Source organism: Equus asinus, chromosome 11 (genome assembly GCF_041296235.1).
Source record: "Equus asinus isolate D_3611 breed Donkey chromosome 11, EquAss-T2T_v2, whole genome shotgun sequence".
NCBI lineage: Eukaryota > Metazoa > Chordata > Mammalia > Perissodactyla > Equidae > Equus > Equus asinus.
The window spans coordinates 6,779,684-6,804,531 of NC_091800.1; the positions used below are offsets into that span (position 1 = coordinate 6,779,684).

At 40.0% G+C, this 24,848-nt stretch overlaps 1 protein-coding gene across 5 annotated transcripts in view; it reads right to left on the bottom strand.

Moving 5' to 3' along the window:
- MIPEP (mitochondrial intermediate peptidase) overlaps positions 1 to 24,848 on the bottom strand; it is a 186,301-nt gene that overhangs the window by 68,019 nt on the left and 93,434 nt on the right. For all 5 annotated transcript variants that reach the window (XM_044777435.2, XM_070520407.1, XM_070520408.1 and 2 more), the window contains 2 exons: positions 4,119 to 4,193; positions 19 to 138 (listed from right to left, as the gene is read on the bottom strand). In XM_044777435.2, the coding sequence (XP_044633370.1) occupies positions 19 to 138; positions 4,119 to 4,193 (195 nt within the window). The remainder of the gene's footprint in view (positions 1 to 18; positions 139 to 4,118; positions 4,194 to 24,848) is intronic.

Below are 24,848 nucleotides of genomic sequence, written 5' to 3' on the forward strand. Positions count from 1 at the left end.
TCAAAATGCCAGACTCACGGTATTTGGAACGTATGGTAAGCCATAAAACTTCTCCTGTGTTTCCTTGAGAATGTCAGTGGTTGACTTCCTCAGGGGATGCTTCCCATGGTAGATTTGATCCAGAGTGGCATAAAAGACCTAGACAGACGAAAACATCCATTTAGTTTTGGTAGTCCATTCTTATCTAAGATGTGGTCAACCAAAGATGTTGTAAGTGCATCAGAATAATAATTATAAACCACAGTTGAAAATATTCACAAATATAAATGTATATGTGGCTTGAGACGTGTTTTGTACCACATGTAAGAACACGTTAATGATGAAAAGGAAAACTCAACCTTTTCATGATTAAAGATATTAAGGAATTTTGAACCTTATCCATAAGGTACTCCTTATGTACAATGTAGCATATTAAATTTGTGATCACAGAACTGGAATTTTGCTTATATATATAGGCAATATATATAGTTGGAAATATGAAAAACTAAAGTTACAACTTGTGACCCCCTGGATCTAACAAACACTGTTTGGTTTCTTCCTGGAACTCTGATATACCTTAAATGAGAGAAATGAAGTGATCAGAATTTTAGTTTTGTGATGAGAGGTGAAAGAAGATTAAATAGGTGGGGTGTGGTGAAGAAAGGAATAGCAATCTGATGTCTAGTGAGTACAGATGTTACAAAGAATCCTGGAGCAGCTGCTGGGGAGTCTGGAGCTGGGGCCAAGTCAGACCCCACACCTGGTGTCAGGAGATACAAAGGACACAGCTGCTGTGCAGGGGCAATTCTGGCTTAAGGAGGTGATCAGGAGAGAAGGATCCCTCACCTCTGAGTAGAGGATCTAGGCCATTGAAACATAAGAGGAGAACAAAGCACTAGAAAAAGTTTGAACATGAAATCTGCCGCTTACTCAGTTCTGAAAACTAAATTTTGCATAGGAAATCTAAAATAAAGATAAAGTGCTTTTTCACTGCAATATTTGACTTGAACATTAACATTGTTTGGAGTTCAGCTGAAGCAAGAAAGCAGAAAATACTTTATTTTAAAGGAAGAATTCTGATATGCAATTATGATTCTGATACATATCTTTCTGATTAAAAAATGGAATTTGTAGAGAATGTGCAGCTGTTGACTTGAAAGAAGTGAGGATTAGCTTGGATAAAAGAAAAAATTTAAATGACCTCTAGCTTCTGGCTTCATGTAGATATGGAATTATGGTTCTAAATTATAAAGTCAAGTTTCAACCTTCCCTAGAAAAATACAGACATTTCCTAAATATAAATATTGCTTTACTCTAACTGGTAATCTAAACATATAGCTAAATACAGCTCTTTTAATTCTATATTCTATAATGAGTAACAATGCATAAAGATAATCAGAGAAGCCAAAATTACTCATCCATGTCTTATCTATATTCTAAAAGAATAAATTATTAGGAATTGAAACTCTTATTTCTAACCTCAGCTGAGGTATTTTTTTGCCCCAATCTATAAACAAATCAGAATTCAAGAGTTCATTCCTTCAATTATGCCTTTCACAAATGAAATTATTTTTTTAAATAACAAAAACAGAGCAAAAGGTATTTAATGCACACATATTTCATGGTCGTTTTATGATAAACGAAACAATTCTAAAGCAATAAGCCTACCACCAACCTAGGGAGTCATGCATGCCTGGGACCAGGGCCCTCAGAGCCACAGAAAAATAGGAGTCTATTTTTAAAACAATGCACAACAACAAAAAAAGTTCACAATTCTTAAAACACTGTTTATACCCCTTTAGAAATCTGAAAAAATTCATTTCCTTTCCACCCACTGCACAAGGGGACAGCTGTATAAACTGAGAGCTGACACAGGCAGCTCTTCTGACAAGAGTCTCCCCCTCCCTCTCCTTCCCCCTCCCTCTCCTTACCCCCCTACTCCCTCCCTCCCTCCCTCTCTCCCTCTCCTTCTCCCTCCCTCTCCTTCTCCCTCCCTCTCTCCCTCTCCTTACCCCACCCTCTCTCCCTCTCCTTCTCCCTCCCCCTCCCTCTCTCCCTCTCCTTCTCCCTCCCCCTCCCTCCCTCTCCTTCCCCCTCCCTCCCTCCCTCTCCCTCCCCCTCCCTCCCTCCCTCTCCCTCCCCCTCCCTCCCTCCCTCTCCCTCCCCCACCCTCTCTCCCTCTCCCTCCCCCACCCTCTCTCCCTCTCCCTCCCCCTCCCTCTCTCCCTCTCCTTCCCCCTCCCTCTCTCCCTCTCCTTCCCCCTCCCTCTCTCCCTCTCCTTCCCCCACCCTCTCTCCCTCTCCTTCCCCCTCCCTCTCTCCCTCTCCTTCTCCCTCCCTCTCCTTCTCCCTCCCTCCCTCTCCCTCCCCCTCCCTCTCTCCCTCTCCCTCCCCCACCCTCCCTCCCTCTCCTTCCCCCTCCCTCTCTCCCTCTCCTTCCCCCACCCTCTCTCCCTCTCCTTCCCCCTCCTTCTCTCCCTCTCCTTCTCCCTCCCTCCCTCTCCTTCCCCCCCTCTCCTTGCCCCTCCCCCTCCCTCTCCTTCCCCCACCCTCTCTCCCTCTCCTTCTCCCTCCCTCTCCTTCTCCCTCCCTCCCTCCCTCTCCTTCCCCCTCCCTCTCTCCCTCTCCTTCCCCCACCCTCTCTCCCTCTCCTTCCCCCTCCCTCTCTCCCTCTCCTTCCCCCTCCCTCTCCTTCTCCCTCCCTCTCCTTCCCCCTCCCCCTCCCTCTCCTTCTCCCAACCTCTCTCCCTCTCCTTCCCCCTCCCTCTCTCCCTCTCCTTCCCCCTCCCTCTCTCCCTCTCCTTCTCCCTCCCTCCCTCCCTCTCCTTCTCCCTCCCTCCCTCCCTCTCCTCCCTCCCTCTCTCCCTCTCCTTCCCCCTCCCCCTCCCTCTCCTTCCCCCACCCTCTCTCCCTCTCCTTCTCCCTCCCTCTCCTTCTCCCTCCCTCTCTCCCTCTCCTTCCCCCTCCCTCTCTCTCTCCTTCCCCCACCCTCTCTCCCTCTCCTTCTCCCTCCCTCTCTTTCTCCCTCCCTCTCTCCCTCTCCTTCCCCCTCCCTCTCTCCCTCTCCTTCTCCCACCCTCTCTCCCTCTCCTTCCCCCTCCCTCTCTCCCTCTCCCTCCCCTTCTCTTTCAATCTCTCTCTCTCTCCCTCCCTCAGGGGGTTATTGTTTTTGGAGGGTGGGAGGAGTGAAAGGTTGGTTTTCCATTTTATAAGGAAATCATTGGAACAACTGTTCCAAAAGAAAGCCCCAATACAGACTTTTAAAAGGTAGGACTTCTACTTTCACTGCAGAGTATCAGCAAATCAAAAGACTTTTGCCAAGGAATGCTAATTTTTTCAAATAATCCAGAAAGCCTTTTTAAGTTATATTGATATTAACAGACACTAAATCATGTAAATCAAATGTCAATTCATGGTTTTGTCTATAGTGCGCATTTCCTTCACTAAAATATATATCTTAAGGTACAACAAAAACAGAGTTCCTTCATTACTTTCTAAGGACTGAACTTTGAAAAACTATAAAGCAATTAAATAGTGGCTACACTTTTAAATAGGTAGCTGGATCATTATAAAGTCAATATTGTCTGAGATGAAAGATGGGTGTTTAGGCTATGTTTATATAACTCTCAAGATCTGATGAAGAGTAAGAATCCCACAAACAATCTCAGTAATTACAAATAACCTAAACATCTGGGATCATGTACACCTGACATCCAGATGGTTCATAAAATTTTTCTAGTTTTTATCTGGAAACCTGGAAAATTGGTTTTGAATACCATCTAAAACTAACAGCTATTACCATTTAAACTTCACATCTAAAAACACAAATTTTGGAAACAATACAAAGTGAATAAAAATATACAACTGGATTGCTGCAATGTATAATTTAGAGGCCATGTAACTTTTCCAAGCTTTGATTTTCCCCACTGACATGGGAAACAATGTTATTTAACATCTACTTTATAAGGACAGTGCAAGGACTGAATGAGTCAATTTTGGTCAAGTTCTTTGAACTCAGATGAAAGATGCTTTAGAAGCATAATTATTATAACAAATGTGTAGCACTGGAAAGAATTTAAAGCTATATATTTATTTTGAATAACTACTCTGAAATACTTCAGAAAAAGGTACATACATACCTGAAGCTGCATATCAGCTGCAGCACAAACTTTTTTAGATTCACAAAGACGAGACACCATATTTTTGGGCAGTGACTTGAAAAAAGAAAAGAATACACATGTGAGTAAATTGCTTAAGTCATTGTACTAAGTATTTACAAGGCAGGAAAGTTAAAAATAACACCAAATGAAAAGTTAATAATAGAATTTCATTATGGTTTGAAACTAACTTTGAAATATTTTAGTTGACAAGATAACAAAGGATGAAGATATTCCATTTAATTTCAAAAAGTGGTAATTGTCAAACAGGAGTTTGTACGTGAAAATACAGCATTGTAGGGAACTAAGATGGTGGCAACGATCTTTAAAAATCTATTTAAAATCTTAATAAAAGTTAGTACTATTTCTATCCCTTCGTTGCCTGTGAAAGCCTGTTCAAGTGCTCTGTTGACTTTTAAGTGAATATAATAACTGATGATGGGAATAAAAGATTAAAATTTCAAGAAATAAATTATAATTCATGGTGCCAGCTAGTATTAAGGCTGAATTGATATCCTAACAAATAACTATGATAGCGAATTGCATTCTTTTATTTTACAAATAAATTGCAAAGCTTGGAAACTCAGTATAATATCCTATACGACTTAAGGCTTCCTCTAAGAGACTAATTAAGCCTAATCATATAACATCACATATTTTCTTAGAAATAAACTAATAATGTAGTTTAAGAGGTACTTAATCTTATTCTGCTTTAAAATCATTAATACTGATGTTTATTGAAGAAAGCTATCACTTTATACAACTCTATTTACAATTTATAAATTTATCCAAAAGCCCTTCTAAGGAAAAATACATTACATAATGAATGATAATGCGAGCAGTCCCTGGCACATCAGCAGATAATAAATATTTACAGAAGGAATGAATGAACACAAGAATGATCACTTAAAAATGGCTTCTTAAGCGAAAGACTACAGTAGTAGTACATAATGAAGGCTCAGACAACAAAGCCTTTTCTCTTTCTGCTTGGCTATAAGAAAAGCAAACTAGGCAAAAAAGGCAATTTTAAAGAGTTAAAATATGGACCAAAGGAAGTTGTATACTGTAAATTCTGGTGCAAGTAAAAGGCCTGGGGCTTTCTGACACCAGGAGCACCCATCTTGCATAAAAGAAAAATTTCCTCAAACAGGACTTTAAAAAGTCAAGATTTAATTAAGTCACGTATGCCAACAGCTTGTATCAAAATGTTCAGGTTCCTTTAACCACACTTTATATTTTACCTTCTTTTGATAGGACTTGTGCTACACTTGAATTTTTCATGCTTCACAAAGCTTTAATAGTTTTATTTTCATAAAAAAGAAGTATATGTGGAAAGATGGCATTTTCTTATTTATTCAACAAACAGTGAAAACTACTGTGGGCAAGCACTGCATTATGCACAAGGGACAGAAAATGGTGATCAGACAGGGGCCCTGGCCCATGAGCTTCACAGGCTGGCATCACCCACGTAGGCACGATTTTAAAAAGAGCTACGACTATAATGAGTGCTAAGAAGGAAGGCAGTGCAGGTTGGCCTGAAAGCTATAACCTAGAATGGCTTAACTGAGAAAATAGTGTAGAAGTGAGATTTGCAAAATGAACAGGCATTAACTAGACAAGGGAAGAATGGGCTGCAGGGACAAAGAAGTATTTCCACAGAAGAAATAGGATACGTAAAGGGCAGAAAAGAAGAGGGCCACTGGAGGAGGTGAAAGAGCAATGGGCAGGAAGCAGGGTTCTGGCCGGGCTGGAGAGGCAGGCAGGGGCCCAGGCCTAAAGATGCCTGGAGGGTGAGCCAAGAAAGGACACTGGTCTCCACCCTCAGACTCCACCTCTGTGGTAAGCCACTGGGGAGGTTGAAGCAAAAAAGTCACATGGTCCGATCTGTTTTAAAAAGACTCCTTTGCCTACAGTGTAGACACTGGGTAGGAAGAAGGCAGGAATGGATCAGGAAAAAGCAGTTGGGAGGGTATAGTTAGTGGACCAGTGACACACACAACCTAAGCAACTGGCAGAGTGACGAGGGCAGAGGCACCACGAGAGAGGGCTGCAGCTGACTGGGAGGTGAGAGACACAGGACAGATGACTGTTTCCAGAAGCGTGAGTGACAAGCATGGAGAGGGCGAGGGTAGTAGCTGCAGTGGGAAGGAGCTGGAGGGAAAAGTTTTTGTTTCGGGTTGGGAAATGCTTAAGCAGACTTTAGAAATGCTGATGGGAAAAGTCCAAAGAGGCGACAAAAATTAGAGATGTAGGAAAGAGAAGAGACAATGAGAGCTTAAGGTTCCTGAGAAGGCAGGAGGACAAGCTGAGCAGACCACAGGTGAGAGGAGGTTCAGGTGTGGGGTTTCCATTTGATGTGTGCTCTCTGTGAGGTCAGAGAGGAAGCTGTTGAGAGGGAGTCGGACTGAGGATCAAGGAGGTTAGAGAAAGTTGTGCGGAAGGCCCATGGAGACTTACCCATTGAGAAGGGTAGAATCATCAACCCTGGGAGAGGCCTGTGATTGCAATCTGGCCTGGGGTGCAGGCAAAACTGAGCAGCCCCCTGCAGCACAGATGAGGAGGATGGGGGGAAGGGAAGGTGGATGAGGAGGAAAGTCAAGTCACAGAGGGAGAGGGAGACAGCAGAAAGGCAAACAGCACAGAGCCCCTGCTGAAGGGGGAGCAGAGAAACAAGCAGCCCTAGAGGCCCACAGTGGGGGCCCGGCATCTTCAAAAGCTTTCCTATTTCTGCTCTGTATTTCTGTCTTGATTTTGAAATGCCAAGAATTAGATCAAGATTCAAACCCAACATACCCTTTTCCACTAAGAAATAACTTGTTTATTTAGAGACCAAGATCTCCAAGATTCATACCCATACAGGAATAGCAAACAATAAAGGGACAAATTTAATGAGGCTTAATTCTTTCCTTTCAAGTTTACAATAAAACAAAAGATGTAAACAAAAAGAGTATATAAGAACAAGGACAAGTGAAAATAGTTCATGAAAAACTATGTATTGAAAAAACACAGAGGAGGACATCTGTGACACAATGGAGTGAGCTGTTCCCTTCATCCCTACCCCTTAGAACTTCATTGCTCATCAGAGGATACCCATATAGCACAAGAGGAAGCCTCAGAGACCCATGCTGCTATACATCTAAAGGTGGATGGGCTGCTCCTGGGGAGATGGTGAAGATAGGTCTGGGCCCCTGGCAGCCCTGTGCACACATGTGACTGCTCTCCCAGCTGGAGCCTCCACAGTATCGCTGTGGGCCTGAGGGTGTGATTATGGGAAAAGGTGATGACAGTCCTCAGCCCAAGTGTGACTGCATTCCCATCCAATGGGAGAGCCCACAATACCAATGTGGTCCCAGGGAGTGGCCCAGGCTCAGACTTCCTGGGGAAGACCTGCCCACAAAGCACAACAGCAGGTATGACCTGGAGGCAGCAGCAGATCTGCACGCCCGTGCGTACAATTTCCGGCTACTGCGAATGCCCATGGTACTGCTACAGGTCAAAAGGTGGGAGCACATCTCGATGGGACTGTAGGAGCAGGTGGCAGCAGCCTTGAGCCCCTGCGTGATCGCTTTCCCGTACAGGGGGAGAGCCCACAGTGGTGCTGTGATCCCAACGAGTGGCCCAGGCTTGACAGGCACAGGTTCCAGAGGTCACGGCGGGTTCAGAAAACACACCTCCCCCAACCTCCACGGCAGCGGGAGGATCTGCGACGAGATACTACCACTATGCTTAGGCACAAATCCACCCCATCAAATAGTACAAAGAGGTATATTAATACTCCTGAACAGAAGAAGACAGACAAACACTCAGAAATCAATCCTGGGGACACAGAAATTTACAATCTAAATGACAGAGAATTAAAAACAGCTATCACAGGGGCTGGCCTGGTGGTGCAGTGATTAAGTTTGAACATTCCACTTTGGCGGTTCAGGGTTCACAGGTACGGATCCCAGGCACAGACCTACACACCACTCACCAAGCCATGCTGTAGCAGCATCCCATATACAAAATAAAGGAAGATAAGCACTGATGTTGGCTCAGGGCTAATCTTCCTCAACAAAAAGAGGAAGATTGGGAACAGATGTTATCGCAGGGCCAATCTTCATGACCAGAAAAACTCAAAAACAAAAAGCAGCTATCATAAAACAACTCAATGACTCACACAAAAACTCAGAAGGACCGTTCAATGAAATCAGAAATACAATGAACAAACAGGGGGACTTCTTTACAAAAGAGATGAAAACTATAAGGAAAATCCAATCAGAATTGTTGGAGATAAAAAATACAATGATTCAGATAAAGAAAAACATGCAGTCCTTAAATAACAGAGCTGACATTATGGAAGACAGAATTAGTAACTGAGAGGACATGAACGTAGAAATGCTTCAGATGGTGGAAGAGAGAGAACTAAGACTAAAAAGAAATTAAGAAATTCTCCAGGAAATGTATGACTCAATCAAGAAATGCAACATAAGGATTTATAGGTATTCAAGAGGAAGAAGAGAGAGAGAAAGGAGCAGAGAGTTTGTTCAAAGAAATACTAGCTGAGAACTTCCCAAACCTGGGGAAGAAGCTGGAAGTACAAGTAAATGAAGCTAACAGAACTCCTAATTACATCAATGTAAAAAGACTTTCTCCAAGGCATACAGTCGTAAAACTGGCAAAAGTCAATGACAAAGAAAAAACAGTAAGGGAAGCAAGGTAGAAGAAAATAACCAACAAAAGAATGCCTATCAGGCTGTCAGCAGATTTCTCAGCAGAAATGTTACAGGCTAGGAGAGTAGGGAATGACATATTCAAAATTCTGAAAGACAAAAACCTTCAGCCAAGAATACTCTATCCAGCAAAAACATCCTACAGATATGATGGAGAAATAAAAGCTTTCCCAGATAAACAAAAGTTGAGGAAGTTCATTGCCACTAGACCCCCCCCCCAACAAGAAATGATCGAGAAGGCCCTCATACCTGGGGGGCGGGAGGGGGAGAAGAAAGGGTTTACAAAGCCTTGAGCAAGGAGATAAGTAGATAGACAAAATCAGAAAACTGCACCTCTCTATCAGAACAGGTTAGCAAATAGTTAATTATAACATTAAAGATAAAGGGAAGGAAAACATCAAAAATAACCATAATCACTTCATTTTAACCACAAATTGGAATACAACACAAAATGGAGTAAGTTGTGATAACAATAATGTAGATGGGGAAAATATCTGCAAATTATATATATGACAACGGGTTAATCTCCAAAATGTATACAGAACTCATACACTCAACAACAAAAAACAAACAATCCGATCAAAAAATGGGCAGAGGGGGCCGGCCCCATGGCTGAGTGGTTAAGTTCATGCACTCTGCTTCAGCGGCCCAGGGTTTTGCCAGTTGTGATCCTGGGCACAAACATGGCACCACTCATCAAGCCATACTGAGGTGGCATATCCCACATGCCACAACTAGAAGGACTCATAACCAAAAACACACAACTATGTACCAGGGGGCTTTGGCGAGAAAAAGGAAAAATAAAATCTTAAAAAAAATAAAGGGGAGAGGATATGAACAGACACTTTTCAAAGAAGATATACAGATGACCAACAGGCACATGCAAAAACGTTCAACACAACTAATGATAGGGAAAGGCAAATCAAAAGAGTGGACACTGCAGCTCACAGGTGCCCCAGATTCTGTGACTAAGCAGATGCGGTGGAAGCAGAAAAAACAGGTGTGGTTTGCTCTGTTCCAGTCTCCCAGTAGGTCTGCCCTGCATGCCTGCGAGTGGTCTCTGCAAAGGTAGAAAAAACAGGCGTGGCTTGCTCACTGCCCATCTCGCGGTGGATGCAGTGCATGCACCTCCTTCCCTTACCCCAACAGTGGCCAGGAGTTTCCAACAGTGGGGACAGTATACAAAACTTGGATGTTCCCAGCTAGAGTGGAACAACCTGACCAGAGTTTTCAAAACTTACCAGCCAGCACCAGAGATCAGAGGCTTTGCAAGGGAACAGCAACACTGACCTCTCCCTGCTTAGCCCTTACTTCCCCCCAGCAGTGGCAGGTGGAACCTGTGACCAGAGGTTTCAAGAGCCGACGCAGAACTGGTGACCCAGACCCCAGTGGCAGCACCCCTGAAAACACCTCCACCAGAAGTGGGGGATGCATATGGGTTCCCAGATCCCGAGGACCCCCAGCAGTGACAGTAACACCCAAGAAGATAGCACCCCTTGCAGTGGTGCAACCTGCACCCCCAGACAACCCAGCAGCAGCAGGCCATGTGATGCAAAAGGCAGCAGCATCTGAGGCCATGGAGAGCCCATGAAGAGCCAGTGGAGGAACATGAGAGCCAGGAACCTCAGGAGCATTAGAAGTTCTCACAGCCTGGGCCCCAGCAGCAACACCTGAGACTGTAGCAACATTGTGGAACAGCAAGGCACCTCAGAGGCAAAACTGGCACAGGAGGGCACTGACAACTCTGGCAGAAGCACTGGAGGGTACAAAGTGGAGGCTCTCAAATACAACCATAAGCAGCTCAGAACCAAAGTAACCAAAGCCTTACCCAAATAAGAAAGGTGGTTACTACCACAAATGCACCGGAAGAGGATGAATTCATCAAACACCATGAAGAAATACATTAATGCAGTAGAACAGAGAGAGAATAACAACTCTTCAGAAACCAAGCTTGAAGTCACAGGAGATTACAATCTAACTAACAGAGAATTCAAACTAGCTGTCATAAAGAAGCTCAACAAGTTACGAGAAAACTCAGAAAGACAGATAAATGAGCTCAGGAATTAAATTAATGAACAGAAGGAGTACTTCACCAAAGAGAGTGAAAGGCTAAAAAACAAAAAATAAATTCTGGAGATGAAGAACACAATTAATGAGATGAAAAATAATGTAGAAAGCATTAAAAATAGAGCAGACCATATGGAGGAGAGAATTAGTGAGGTTGAAGATAGAAACCTGGAAATGATTCAGGTGGAAGAGAGAGAACTAAGTTTTTTAAAAACAAAGAAACTCTTTGAGAAATATCTGAATCAATTAGGAAAAATCACTAAGAATGATACATATCCCAGAAGGAGAAGGGAGTGAGAAAGGAGCAAAGAGCTTATTCAAAGAAGTAATAGCTGAGAAGTTCTGAAACCTGGGGAAAGAACTGGACATGCAAACACAGGAAGCTAATAAAACTCCTAATTACCTCAATGAAAAAGGATCTTCTCCAAGGTATATAATGGTAGAACTATCAAAAGTCAATGACAACGTAAAAATATTAAGGGCAGCGAGACAGAAGAAAAGAATCTACAAAGGAACTCCCACCACACTTTCAACAGGTTTCTCAGCAGAAACTCTAGAGGCTGCAAGAGTGGAATCATATATTCAAAATACTAAGAGACAGAAACCATCAGCCAAGAATACTCTATCCAGAGAAATTATCCTTCAGATATGATGGAGAAATAAAAGCTTTCCCAGACAAACAAAAGCTGATTTCATCACCAGTAGACTTGCCTTACAAGAAATTTCAGAAGGAGCCCTCCTACCTGAAACAAATAGGCCAAGGTTTACAAATCTTTGAGTAAGGAGATAAAACAGAATCAAAAGAGCAGCTCTATAACAGAAGATGTTAGTAAACACTTAAGTATAACATAAAGGTTAAAGAGAAAGAAAGCATCAAAAATAACTATAACCACTTCAATTTGGTCACAAACTCACAACACAAGAAAGAACAATTGTGATAACAAAAACATAAAAGGGGAAGAACAGGATGGAATCTGCATATGCTAATGGACATAAGAGGGTAGAAGGAAAAGGACTATCTCATTTATGAGATCTTTTAAACATACCTCATGGTGAACACAACACAAAAAACCAGAGCAAAGTCACAAATCATAAATAAAGAGAAAACTGAGAAAATCATCACAGGTAACCACAAAATGGAAATGGCAGACAGAAATACAAGGAAAAAGAAACAATGGAAATATAGAACAACCAGAAAACAAAAAACAAAATGCAGCATTAAGCCCTATATATCAATAATCACTCTAAATGTAAATGGATTGGATTCACCAATCAAAAGATACAGAGTGGCTGGATGGAATAAAAAACAAGACTGAACAACATGTTGCCTCCAGTAAACACACTTCAGCTCTAAGTACAAACACAGGCTCAGAGTGATGGGATGGAAGACGATACTTAAGGCAATTGTCAAGCAAAAGAAAGCAGGTGGAAGCTGTACTTATATCAGACAAAACATACTTCAAGAAAAAAAAGATGAAAAGAGACAAAGAGGGGCATTATATAACGACAAAAGGAACATTCCACCAAGAAGACATAACATTTATTAATATATGCATCTAACATAGTAACACCGAAGTACAGAGAGCAACTAATAACAGATCTAAAGGGAGAAACTGACAACACAAAAATAGTAGGAGACTTCAACACCCCACTTATATCAAAGGATAGATCATCGAGAAAGAAAGTCAAAAAGTAAACAGTGGCCTTAAATGAAACACTAGACTAGATGGACTTAATAGATATATATACACAGAACATTCCATCTAAACCAGAGTATACATTCTTCTCAAGTGCACATGGAACATTTTCAAAGATAAATCATATGTTGGGAAACAAAGCAAGCCTCAATAAATTTAAGAATGAAATCACAGCAAGCATCTTTTCAGACTACAATGCTATGGAACTAGAAATCAACTCCAAGAAAAAAGCTGAAAAAGTCACAAATATGTGGAGACTAAACAACATGCTGCTGAACAACCAATGGATCAATGAAGAAACTAAAGGAGAAATCAAAAAATACCTGGAGAGGAGCCAGCCCGGTGGCAGAGCAGTTAAGTGTGCACGTTCCACTTCTCAGCGGCCCAGCGTTCGCCGGTTTGGATCCCGGGTGCGGACATGGCACCGCTTGGCATGCCATGCTGTGGTAGGTATCCCACATATAAAGTAGAGGAAGATGGGCATGGATGTTAGCTCAGGGCCAGGCTTACTTGGCAAAAAGAGGAGGACTGGCAGTACTTAGCTCAGAGCTAATCTTCCTCAAAAAAAAAAAAAAATCTGGAGACAAATGAAATGAAAATACAACATACCAACACTTATGGGATGCAGCAAAAGTGGTACTAAAGAGGGACGTTTATAGTAATATAGGCCTACCTTAAAAAACAAGAAAAATCTCAAATAAGCAAACCTACACCGTACCTAACAGAACTAGAAACAGGAGAACAAAGCCCCAAGTCATTAGAAGGAAGAAAATAAAATTCAGAGCAGAAATCAATGAAATAGAGATTAAAAAACAATAGAAAGGATTAATGAAACTAAGAGCTTGTGCTTTGAGAAGATAAACAAAACTGACAAACCTTTGGCTAGAAACATTAAGAAAAAAAGAGAGAAGTCTTAAATAAATCAGAAACAAAAGAGGAGAAATTACAACAGATACCACAGAAACACAAAGAATTATAAGACAACACTATGAAAAACAACAAACTGGATAGCCTATAAGAAATGGATAAATTCCTAGAATCATCCAAACTGAATCAAGAAGAAACAGACATTCAGAAATGATCAATCACTTGTGAGGAGATTGAATCAGTAATAAAAACATTGTAAATAACAAAAGTCCAGGACCAGAAATATTCTCTGGTGAATTCTACTAAACATGCAAAGATCTAACACCTATCCTTCTGAAACACTTCCAAAAAACTTAATAGGAAGAGATGCTGCTTCACTCATTTATAAACCCCAAATTACCACAATACCACAACAAGACAAGGATGACACAAAAAAGGGAAATGACAGGCCAGTACTGCTGATGAACGTAGATGCAAAAATCCTCAACAAAGGCAGGGAGTGATGTCAGCATCACGGCAGACTGAGCTTCGCCAGTTATCTCTCATCTCCAACGTACAATGAAAAGGACATTCATACTCCAACACAGGACATTTGAACACAACACAAAAAATGTCAGAGAGACCCACGAAGCCATATGATGGAGGGTGGAGAGGCTGGAGCCCCCCTCGGAGGAGGTGGAACAGAGTAAGAGAAAACTTCGCTCCCTCCCCTAAAGACTGAGATCGGGAATCATGGGAGGCCTCCAAGAGGGAAGGAACAGGGGAGTGGACGTTCGTTTACAGGAACATCAAGGACTCCCTAGGGCCTTTGCAGCCTAGAGGGAAGCCCTCTATCCCAGGGAAGCTCTCACGGCAGGTGACCTTATCAAGCCAACACCCCAGGAGAGCAGATAGAAAGAGCAGAGCAAGAAAACTGCAAGAACAAACAGGAAAAAGCAGCCTTCCCCCAACCTGCCTAGCAGGCTCCACTGCCTGGGATTCTGGAGGAACACAGAGCGGTCAGAACATGCAGTCTTGACTCCCACCCACTGGGGATTGGTGGTAACTACAATCAAACAAAACCAGGATACTAAAAAATAGAGCCACTCCCTCAAGTAATATCAAACATTATATTAGATTTCCAGACCAGAGAGAAAATGACAAGCACCCAGAAATCAGTCCTGAGGACCTGAGGACACAAACATATGTAATCTAAATGACAAAGAATTCAAAAGAGCTATCATCAAAATACTCAACGAGGTAAAAGAGAATGTAGAGAAACAATTCAATGAGTTCAGGAGCTACTTCACAAAAAAGACTCAAACTATAAAGAAGAATCAAGCAGAAATATTAGAGACGAAAGACACAATGAATGAGATAAAACAAAATATGGATTCCCTGAAGGCCTGAATGGACATCATAGAGGAGTGTATCAGCATAATCGAAGACAGACATGTTGAAATGCTCCAGATAGAGAACTAATATTAAAAAGAAATGAAGAAACTCTCCGAGAACTATCCAACTCAATGAGGAAACGCAACATAAGAATTATTGATATTCAAGGAGGAGAAGAGGAGAATGGAGCAGAAAGCTTGTTCAAAAAAAATAATGGCAGAGAATTTCCCAAACCTAGGGAAGAAGATGGAAATCCATGTGGAAGAGATTATCAGATCTCCTAAATATGTCAATGTAAAAAGACCTACTGAAGGCATATAGTAGTGAAACTGGCAAAAGTGAATGACAAAGAAAGAATTACTAAGGGCAGCAAGGCAGAAGAAAACAACCTACAAAGGAACCCCTATCAGGCTTTCAGCGGATTTTTCTGCAGAAACCGTAAAGGCCAGGAGAAACTGGAATGACATATTCAAATCTTGGAAGGACAAAAAGTTTCAACCAAGAATATTCTATCCAGTGAAAACATCCTTCAGATATGATGGAGAAATAAAAACTTTCCCAGACAAACATAAGCTAAGGGAGTCTGTAGCTACAAGACCTCCCCTACAAGAAATCCTCAAGAAGACCCTCCTACCTGGAAAAAAAAAGGGGGGAGAGAGGGGTTATAAAGCATGGAGTAAGGAGATAAATAGCTAGACAGAATCAGAGGAGGATAGCAAATACTCAAGTATAGCATTAAAGACAAAGGGAAGGAAAATACCAAAAACAAAGATAATCTTGTCATTTTAACCACAAAGTCAAAACACAAAGTAGAATAAGATATGAGAAGAACAACTTAGGAGGAGAAAAGAGACTGAATTGGTTTAGTCTAACGAAATAAGAGGCCATCAGAAAATGGACTACCTTATCTATGAGATTTTGAATACAAACCTCATGGTAACTACTAAACAAAAAAGCAGAACAGAGACACAAATAATAAATAAGGAGAAAACAGAGAAACACAACCTAAGAAACTACATAACTCAACTGGTAGACCAAAATACACAGGACGAGAAACAAAGGGAATGCAGGAGAATGGGAAAACGAGTGATAAAATGGCAGCATTAAGCCCTCATATATCAATAATCATCCTAAACGTAAATGGATTAAATTCTCCAATAAAAAGACAGAGTGGTGAGATGGATTAAAGAACAAGACCCAACAATACATTGCCTCCAGGAAAAACATCTCGGCTCCAATGATAAACACAGGTTCAGAGTGAAGGGATGGAAGATGATACTCAAAGCCAATGGCAAACAAAAGAATGCAGGGGTCACTATACTTATATCAGACAAAGTAGACTTCAAGATAAGACAGGTAAAGAGAGACAAAGAGGGGCAGTATATAATGATGAAAGGGACACTTCATCAAGAAGAAATAACACTTGTAAACATCTATGCACCCAACACAGGAGCACCAAAATATATAAAGCAACTATTAGCAAACCTAAAAGAAGATATTAATAATAACACAATAATAGTTGGGGACCTCAATACTCCACTCACATCAATGGACAGATCATCCAGACAGAAAATCCAGAAGGAAACAGTGGAATTAAGTGAAAAGCTAGACCAACTGGACTTAATAGACATATGTAGAACAGTCCATCCAGAATATACATTCTTCTCAAGTGTGCATGGAACATTCTCAAGGACAGACTATTTGCTGGCAAACAAGGCAAGCCTCAATAAATCTAAGAAGATTGAAATAATAACAAGCATCTTTTCTGATCACAATGCTATAAAGCTAGGAATTAATTATGAGAAAAAAGCTGAGAGAGAGACAAAGACGTGGAGACTAAACAACATGCCATTGAACAACCAATGGATCATGGAAGAAATTAAGGGAGAAATCAAAAAATACCTGGAGACAAATGAAAATTATACCATACCAACTCATATGGGATGCAGCAAAAGCCACACTAAGAGAGAAATTCAAGGTAATACAGGCTCACCTTAACAAGAAACATCCCAAATAAGCAATCTCAAACTATACCTAACTGCATCAGAAAAAGAACAAACAAAGCCCAAAGTCAGCAGAAGGAGAGAAATAATAAAAATCAGAGCAGAAATAAATGCAATTGAAATAAAAAAGGCAGTACAAAGGATCAATGAAACAAAGAGCCGGTTCTTTGAGAAGATAAACAAAATGGACAAACCCCTAGCCAGACTTAAAAAGAAAAAAAAGAGAGAAAGCTCAGATAAATACAATTAGAAGTAAAAGAGGAGAAATAACAATGGATACCACGGAAATACAATGGATTATAAGAGAATACTACAAAAAACTATATGGCCACATTGGACAACCTAGAGAAAATGCATAAATTCTTAGACTCTTAGAACCTCCCAGAGCTGAATCAAGAAGAAATAGAGAAACTGAACAGACCAATCACAAGTATAGAGATTGAAACAGCAATCAAAAGCATCCCAAAGAATAAAAGCCCAGGACCAGACAGCTTTCCTGGGGAATTCTACCAAACTTTCAGAGAGGATTTAATACCTATCCTTCTCAAGCTATTCCAAAAAATCAGGGAAGATGGAACACTCCGTATCACATTCTATGAAGCCAACATCACCCTGATACCAAAGCCTGACAAGGACAACACAAAAAAGGGAAACTACAGGCCAATATCGCTGATGAACATAGATGCAGAAATGCTCAATAAAATATTGGCAACCTGAATACAGCAATACATCAAAAAGATCATACATCATGATCAAGTGGGATTTATACGAGGGACACAGGGATGGTTCAACATCTGCAAATCAATCAATGTGATACACCACATTAACAAAATGAGGAATAAAAACCATATGATCATCTCAATAGATGCAGAGAAAGCATTTGACAAGATCCAACAGACATTTATGATAAAAACTCTTAACAAAATGGGGATAGAAGGAAAATACCTCAACATAATAAAAGCCATATATGACAAACCCACAGCCAACATCAGACTCAATGTGGAAAAACTGAATGCCATCCCTCTGAGAACAGGAACAGGGCAAGATATACAGATGGCCAATAAACACATGAAAAGATGTTCAACATCTCTAATCATCAGGGAAATGCAAATCAAAACTACACTAAGATACCACGTTATGCCTGTTAAAATGGCTATAATCACTAAGACTAAAAATAACAAATGTTGGAGAGGGTGTGGAGAGAAGGGAACCCTCATACACTGCTGGTGGGAATGCAAACTGGTGCAGCCACTGTGGAAAACAGTATGGAGATTCCTCAAAAAACTAAAAATAGAACTACCATATGACCCAGCTATCCCAGTACTGGGTATCTACCCAAACAACTTGAAGTCAACAATCCAAAGTAACATATGTACTCCTATGTTCATTGCAGCACTATTCACAACAGCCAAGACATGGAAGCAACCCAAGTGCCCACCAACTGATGATTGGATAAAGAAGGTGTGGTGTATATATACAATGGAATACTACTCAGCCAGAAAAAAAGGCAAATTCATCCCATTTGCAACAACATGGAAGGACCTGGATGGAATTATGCTAAGCAAAATAAGTCAGACTGAGAAAGAGAAACACCACATGACTTCACTCATATGTGGAATACGAACAAACTCATGGACAAAGAACACAGTTCAGTGGTTACCAGGGGAAGGGGGGTGGGGGCTGGGCACAGGGGGTGAAGGGGAGCGCTTACGTGGCGACAGTCAAGAAATAACGTACAACTGAAATTTCACAATGATGTAAACTATTATGAACTCAAAAAGAAATTTAAAAAATCCTCAACAAATATTCACAGATCAAATATAACAATACATTAAAAGGATCACACACGACCATCAAGTGGGATTTATTCCAGGGACGTAGGGATGGTTCAATATCTGCAAATCAACCAATGTGATACACAACATTAACAAAATGAAGAATAAAAATCACTTGAACATCTCAAGAGCTGAAGAGAAAGCATGTGACAAGATCCAACACCCATTTATAAGAAAAACTCTCAATCAAATGGGGATAGAAGGAAAGTACCTCAACATGATAAAGGCCGTATGTGACACACACAGCCGACATCATACTCAACAGTGAAAAAGTGAAAGCCATCCCTCTGAGAACAGGAACAAGACAAGGATGCCTACTTTTGCCACTCTTACTCAATACAGTACGAGAAGTTTTAGCCAGAGCAATTAGGCAAAAAAATAAATACACAGAAAGAAAGAAAAGGGATCCACACTGGAAAGGAAGAAGTAAAGCTGTCTCTGTGTGCGTACGACACGATTCTATATAGAAAACCCTAAAGACTCAACAAAACCTACTAGAAACCATCAGTGAACGCAGCAAAGATGCAGGGCACAAAATCAACATACAAAAATCAGTTGCATTTCTACACATTAACAACAAACTAGTGGAAAGAGAAGTCAACAATACAATTCCATTTACAATCACAACAAAAAGAAAAAATATCTAGGAACAAATTTAACCAAGCAGGTGAATGACCTATAGACTGAAAACTATTAAATGTTATTGAAAGAAATCAAAGAAGACATAAAGAAATGGAAAGATATCCCATCTTCATGGAGTGGAAAGATAAACATAGTTAAACTGTCCATATTCCCTACAGCAATCTACAGAGTCAATGCAATCCCAATCAGAATCCCGAAGACATTCTTCTAGGAAACAGAACAAAGAATCCTAAAATTTATACGGAACAACAAAAGACCCTGAATGGCCAAAGCAATCCTGAGAAAAAAGAACAAAGTTGGAGGTATCACACTCTTTGAATTCAAAATATACTACAAAGCAATAATAATCAAAACAGCATGGTACTGGCAGAAAAACAGACACACAGACCAATGGAACAGAACTGAGAGCCCAGAAATGAAACTGCACATCTATGGACAGCTAATCTTTGGGATCCAAGAACATACAATGGAGAAAGGAAAGTCTCTTCAATAATCGTGTTTGGAAAACTGGACAGCCTCACGCAAAAGAAGGAAAGTAGACCATTATATTACACCATACACAAAAATTAACTCAAAATGGATTAAGGACTTGAATGCAAGACCTGAAACCATACAAGTCCTAGAAGAAAATATAGGCAGTATGCTCTTTGACATCGGTCTTAGTAGTATCTTTTTGAATACCATGTCTAGTAAGGCAAGGGAAACAAGAGAAAAAATAAACAAATGGGACTACATCAGACTAAAAAGCTTCTGCAAGGAAAAGGAAACCACCAACAAAACAAAAAGACCACCCATCAACTGAGAGAAAATATTTCCAAATCATATATCCGACAAGGGGTTAATTTGCAAAATATATAAAGAACTCACACAACTCTATAACAAAAAAGTGAACAACCCGATCAAAAAATGGGCAGAGGATACAAACAGGACTTTTTCCAAAGAAAATATACCGATGGCCAAGAGGCACATGAAAAGATGTTCAATATCACTAATTATTAGAGAAATGAAAATCAAAACTGCAATGAGATATCACCTCATACCTGTCAGAATGGCTATGATTAACAAGATAAGAAATAACAAGTGTTGGAGAGGATGTGGAGAAAAGGGAACTCTAATATACTGCTGGTGGGAATGCAAACTAGTGTGGCCACTACAGAAAAGAGTATGGAGATTTCTCAAAAAATTAAAAACAGAAATACCATATGATTCAGCTACTCCAGTACTGGCTATTTATCCAAAGAACATGAAATCAATAAGCCAAAAAGATTTATGCACCCCTATGTTTATCACAGCATTATTCACAATACCCCAAAACGTGGAAGCAACCCAAGTGCTCATCAACAGATAAATGGATAAAGAAAATGTGGTATATAAGCACAAGAGAATACTACTCAGCCATAAAAAAGACAAAATTGTGCCATTTGGGACAACATGGATGGACCTTGATGGTATTATGTTAAGCGAAATAAGTCAGAGAAAGACAAATACCATTTAATTTCACTCATATGTCGAAGACAAACAAAGCATAGATAAACAGATTAGTGGTTACTGGGGGAAATGAGGGTGGGAGGAGCATGAAAGGGGTAAAGGGGCATATATGTATGGTGATGGATGAAAACTAGACTACTGATTGTGAACAATACAGTCTATACAAAAACTGAAATATAATAATGTACACCTGAAATTTAAACAATGTTATAAGCCAATATGAATGTTATAAGGCTCAACAAAATAAGTGAAAAAAACCCCAAAACACATTTGCTACTATAGTTACATAAAATGTTACTACTGGGGGAAATGAGTACCACTACTGGTGAAGGTTACATGGGACCTCTGTATTATTTTTTGCAACTTTTTGTGAATCTATAATTATTTCAAAATAAAAAGATAAGTAAAAAAAACTTCCCCAAATAATGTATTCTAGCATTCTAGGACTATACATATTGTAGTGAATTCAAAGTACATTTACCAAAAATATATAGAAACGTAACTAGCAGGTAAGTACTATCCTAGTTGAATAGTTCAAAGACTCACTAATCCATCAAATCACAAATTAAACAGTACATCTATATTATGTGTGGAGTATATACGAAAACAGATGTTCTTTTATTTTTTAATCGAGTTTAGTTGTTAGTCAACTTGAATTAATAAATGCATTTCAGCTCTTGGAATGATGTTATATATTTATTACCTTAGAAAGTACTTCCTTTTTTTACTTAAAAGAATAAAATATAAAATAAAACAAATTTAAATACCATACAAACTGATTTTCTTTTCAAATTATATGTAAGTTTTTAAAAATAATATTTAGAAGTTAAATCTTAAACTTCAAATTAGAAGAATGTTTCCTAATCAAGATTTTCTTCTGTAAATATCTCTTTACCAACCAGTCATGATAACCAATATTGAAATAATTCAGTGTTTGCTGTCATTCCAAAAGTGGTTATATCTACAGAGTAGCACAGATGTTTCATATAATTGTCTCCGAAAGTCTAGACACTCACATCTGATATAATGAAGAAACAGAATGAATACGGTCTTGCGTCGCTTAACGATGGGGATACGTTCTGGGAAATGTGTTGTTAGGTAGGTTGCTGCTGTGTGAGCATCACAGAGTTCACTTACACGAACCTAGATGGTACAGCCCACTGCACACCTACGCTATGGTACTAATCTTATGGGACCACCATCAAATACGCGGTCTGTCAGCGACCGAAACATCGTAATGCCACACATGACGTACATCCAAACTGACAGGTAATGAGCAACCATATATAAATTAAGATGCATTTAAAACACCTGCACCTCAAACAATATTGTAATTACTTTTCATTATATTAAAATGAAAATTTACCAAAGTCCATGGCACTAAAAATAATAACTCTTTCACCACATAATCAACTGCATGTTTCACCAGATACTACTTTCATCTTCATAATTTCCAAAGTCAAAAAAATACTCCCTTCCACTCATCACTAAATCTATCCCAACAATGATATGTAACTCTCAGTCCTCCTTAGGATCCGGACACTGCCATATTTATTAAAGCTTAGAAAGAATCCTATCAGCATACTAAAAATACTGTAAGCCAAGAATAAATTTCAGATTAACTAATTATGGTAAAGAATGATCGTGCAAGAAATAGCATGCCTGGAGAGCTGTTTTGGGCCTTTCAGGCTGCTTCCAGCATCCTTAACTTCTGCCTGCTGAAACGGCTGCTTCACGTCATCCCACAAAGCCAGAACTATCACTCCTTCCAGGAACCCTTCTTCTTGGACCCAGTGGAAGAGAACAGAGAGCATGGTCTGCCTTAAACCAACCTGTCTGAACCTGAAACTCCCATTATTATGCTTCAGTTGGGTGTCAAAGAAAGAGCAAAGGTTCTGGAATCAGACAAAACTAAGTGTGAATCCTAACTATGCCACTTAACCAGTGTAGTAGCGTCATGTCGGGGAATTTACTGAACTTCTCTAAGCCACATTTTCCTCATTTGCAAAATGTCACTATTATCTTTTTGCAGAATTAGATAAGAATTAAACAAGATACTGTATTTAAAAAACTTATTTTGTCAGGTCTAACACAGAGTAGACGCTGAATAAGTGGTAGCTAATATTATTTACTCTTACAACTGTCCTACATAATATAATAATCATTGACTGTGACAAATTTTATTTACATTTTACCGTTTTATTACATATGTTGTAAATATGGTCTGGTTTAGACTTATAAACCCTTAGGAGACAGGAATTATAGGTAAACAATTCTCTCTCTGTAGCATCTAATACTCAAGTTCTTAATAAGGAAATGTACTTTCAGAGTCTCCTGTTTATATTTCTATTCAATTATAAAATAACCGAATATGCTTAATGGAACACAGGTGCCTCCTCAAATGACCCAGCTTTAGAAGAGGATACACGGGGATTACATTTAGAAGAACAATGAAATTTTCTAAAGTGTTATTAGTTTATCTTCCATATTTCAATATTTACCATAAAACTTTGTCATTAACTCACATATTGAAAATACTTTTCTTTCACTTTAAGTAGAATTGATTATCAAACAGTAAGCCAGCTCTTCATCTGCAGGTCCAGTTCATATTTAGAAAAGATTGGTACTAATCAGAAAATCTTCCCTTTCTAATGATATTTTAACCAAATGTACCTCATGCTGTGGATCTTGATGGTTCAAACTTTCATCGTCTGATAAGTCTGCTGTAATTTCTATCTCTGTTCCTCTATCTCTTTTGTTCTCTGGCTGCCTGCAAGGTGTTCTCTTTATCTTTGGTTTCTGTAGTTTGACTACAATGTATCTAGGTGAGTGTTTTGTTATTCATCTTGCTTGGGGTTCACTAAGTTTCTTCAATCTCTGGCTTGATTTTCATCATTTTTGGCAAATTCTCAGCCATTATCCCTTCAAATATTTTTTATGCCTTGTTATCTCTCTCTTCTCCTTTGTGGAACTCCAACTGAACATATGCTATGCTGTTTGATGTTGGCCGAACGTTCTTGATGCTCCTTTTGTCCCTGCCCACCACTCTTTTTCCCCCTTTGTATTTCAGTTTGGATAATTTCTATTGACCTATCTTTAAGTTCAGAGTTCACTGCTTCTTTCCTGAGCCCTAAGGTGTACTAATGAGGCCCTCAAAGGAACTCTTCATATATGATACCATGGCATTGCTTCTTGCATTTCCATCTGAGTGATTTCCATAGTTTCCATCTCTCCTCCCCAACTGTTCATACATGTTGTCCACCTTTTCCATGATATCCTTTAACAGAGCTATTTAAACCCCTGTCTGATAGTTATTTTAAAGTTATTTTAGTTATTGGTTATTTTAAAGTCCCTGAGTCTGATTCTATTTCTTTCTTTGAGCAGGGAGGCAGGGCTTTGTGCCTGGAGGCCTGCCACACTGAGGTAGGCCCTGTGTGGTCGCCCACCCCACGCCCATTAGTTCCCATGAGCACCTGTGAAGGCCGACAGAAAAGAGCCGACAAGTGAATGCAAATTCCGCCCTGTATGTCAGGTCCCTCCGCTATTCCAGACTGACAGGAAAAGCCCACACTGGTCTCCAGTAATTTGTTAAAGTGTTATCTGATTTCTCCTCACCCCCTTGCATGGCAGCCAGCCCTTGTGCACATGCTTTGCCAGAGGTGAGCCAGTCTGCGCCTCCTTGGACTCAGATGACTTGATGGTCCTGTGACCTCAACTCTCTTGTGATCTCAAGAAAAGTTAGAATTTTATCTATCCTTTTCCTGTAGTTAGCTTGGAAGCAGCAATCTTTCCAGCTTTCCACATGCCCAACAGTTCAGACTCATCAGCAGCACCATTTGGGCTTTCAGCTTCCAAAGGGAAAAAAAAGGCAGAAAAGCTTTGTAAAGGGTGAACTACTCGGTTAAGTCAGGAATCAGACATCATTAAGGGTTATTCGGAAGAAACTTGCAATGCATCAGCACGTGTGATAAGACAGTTTATTTTAATACTGTCAAGCAGGCATCTATGAACACCAGTTAGTGGGTTT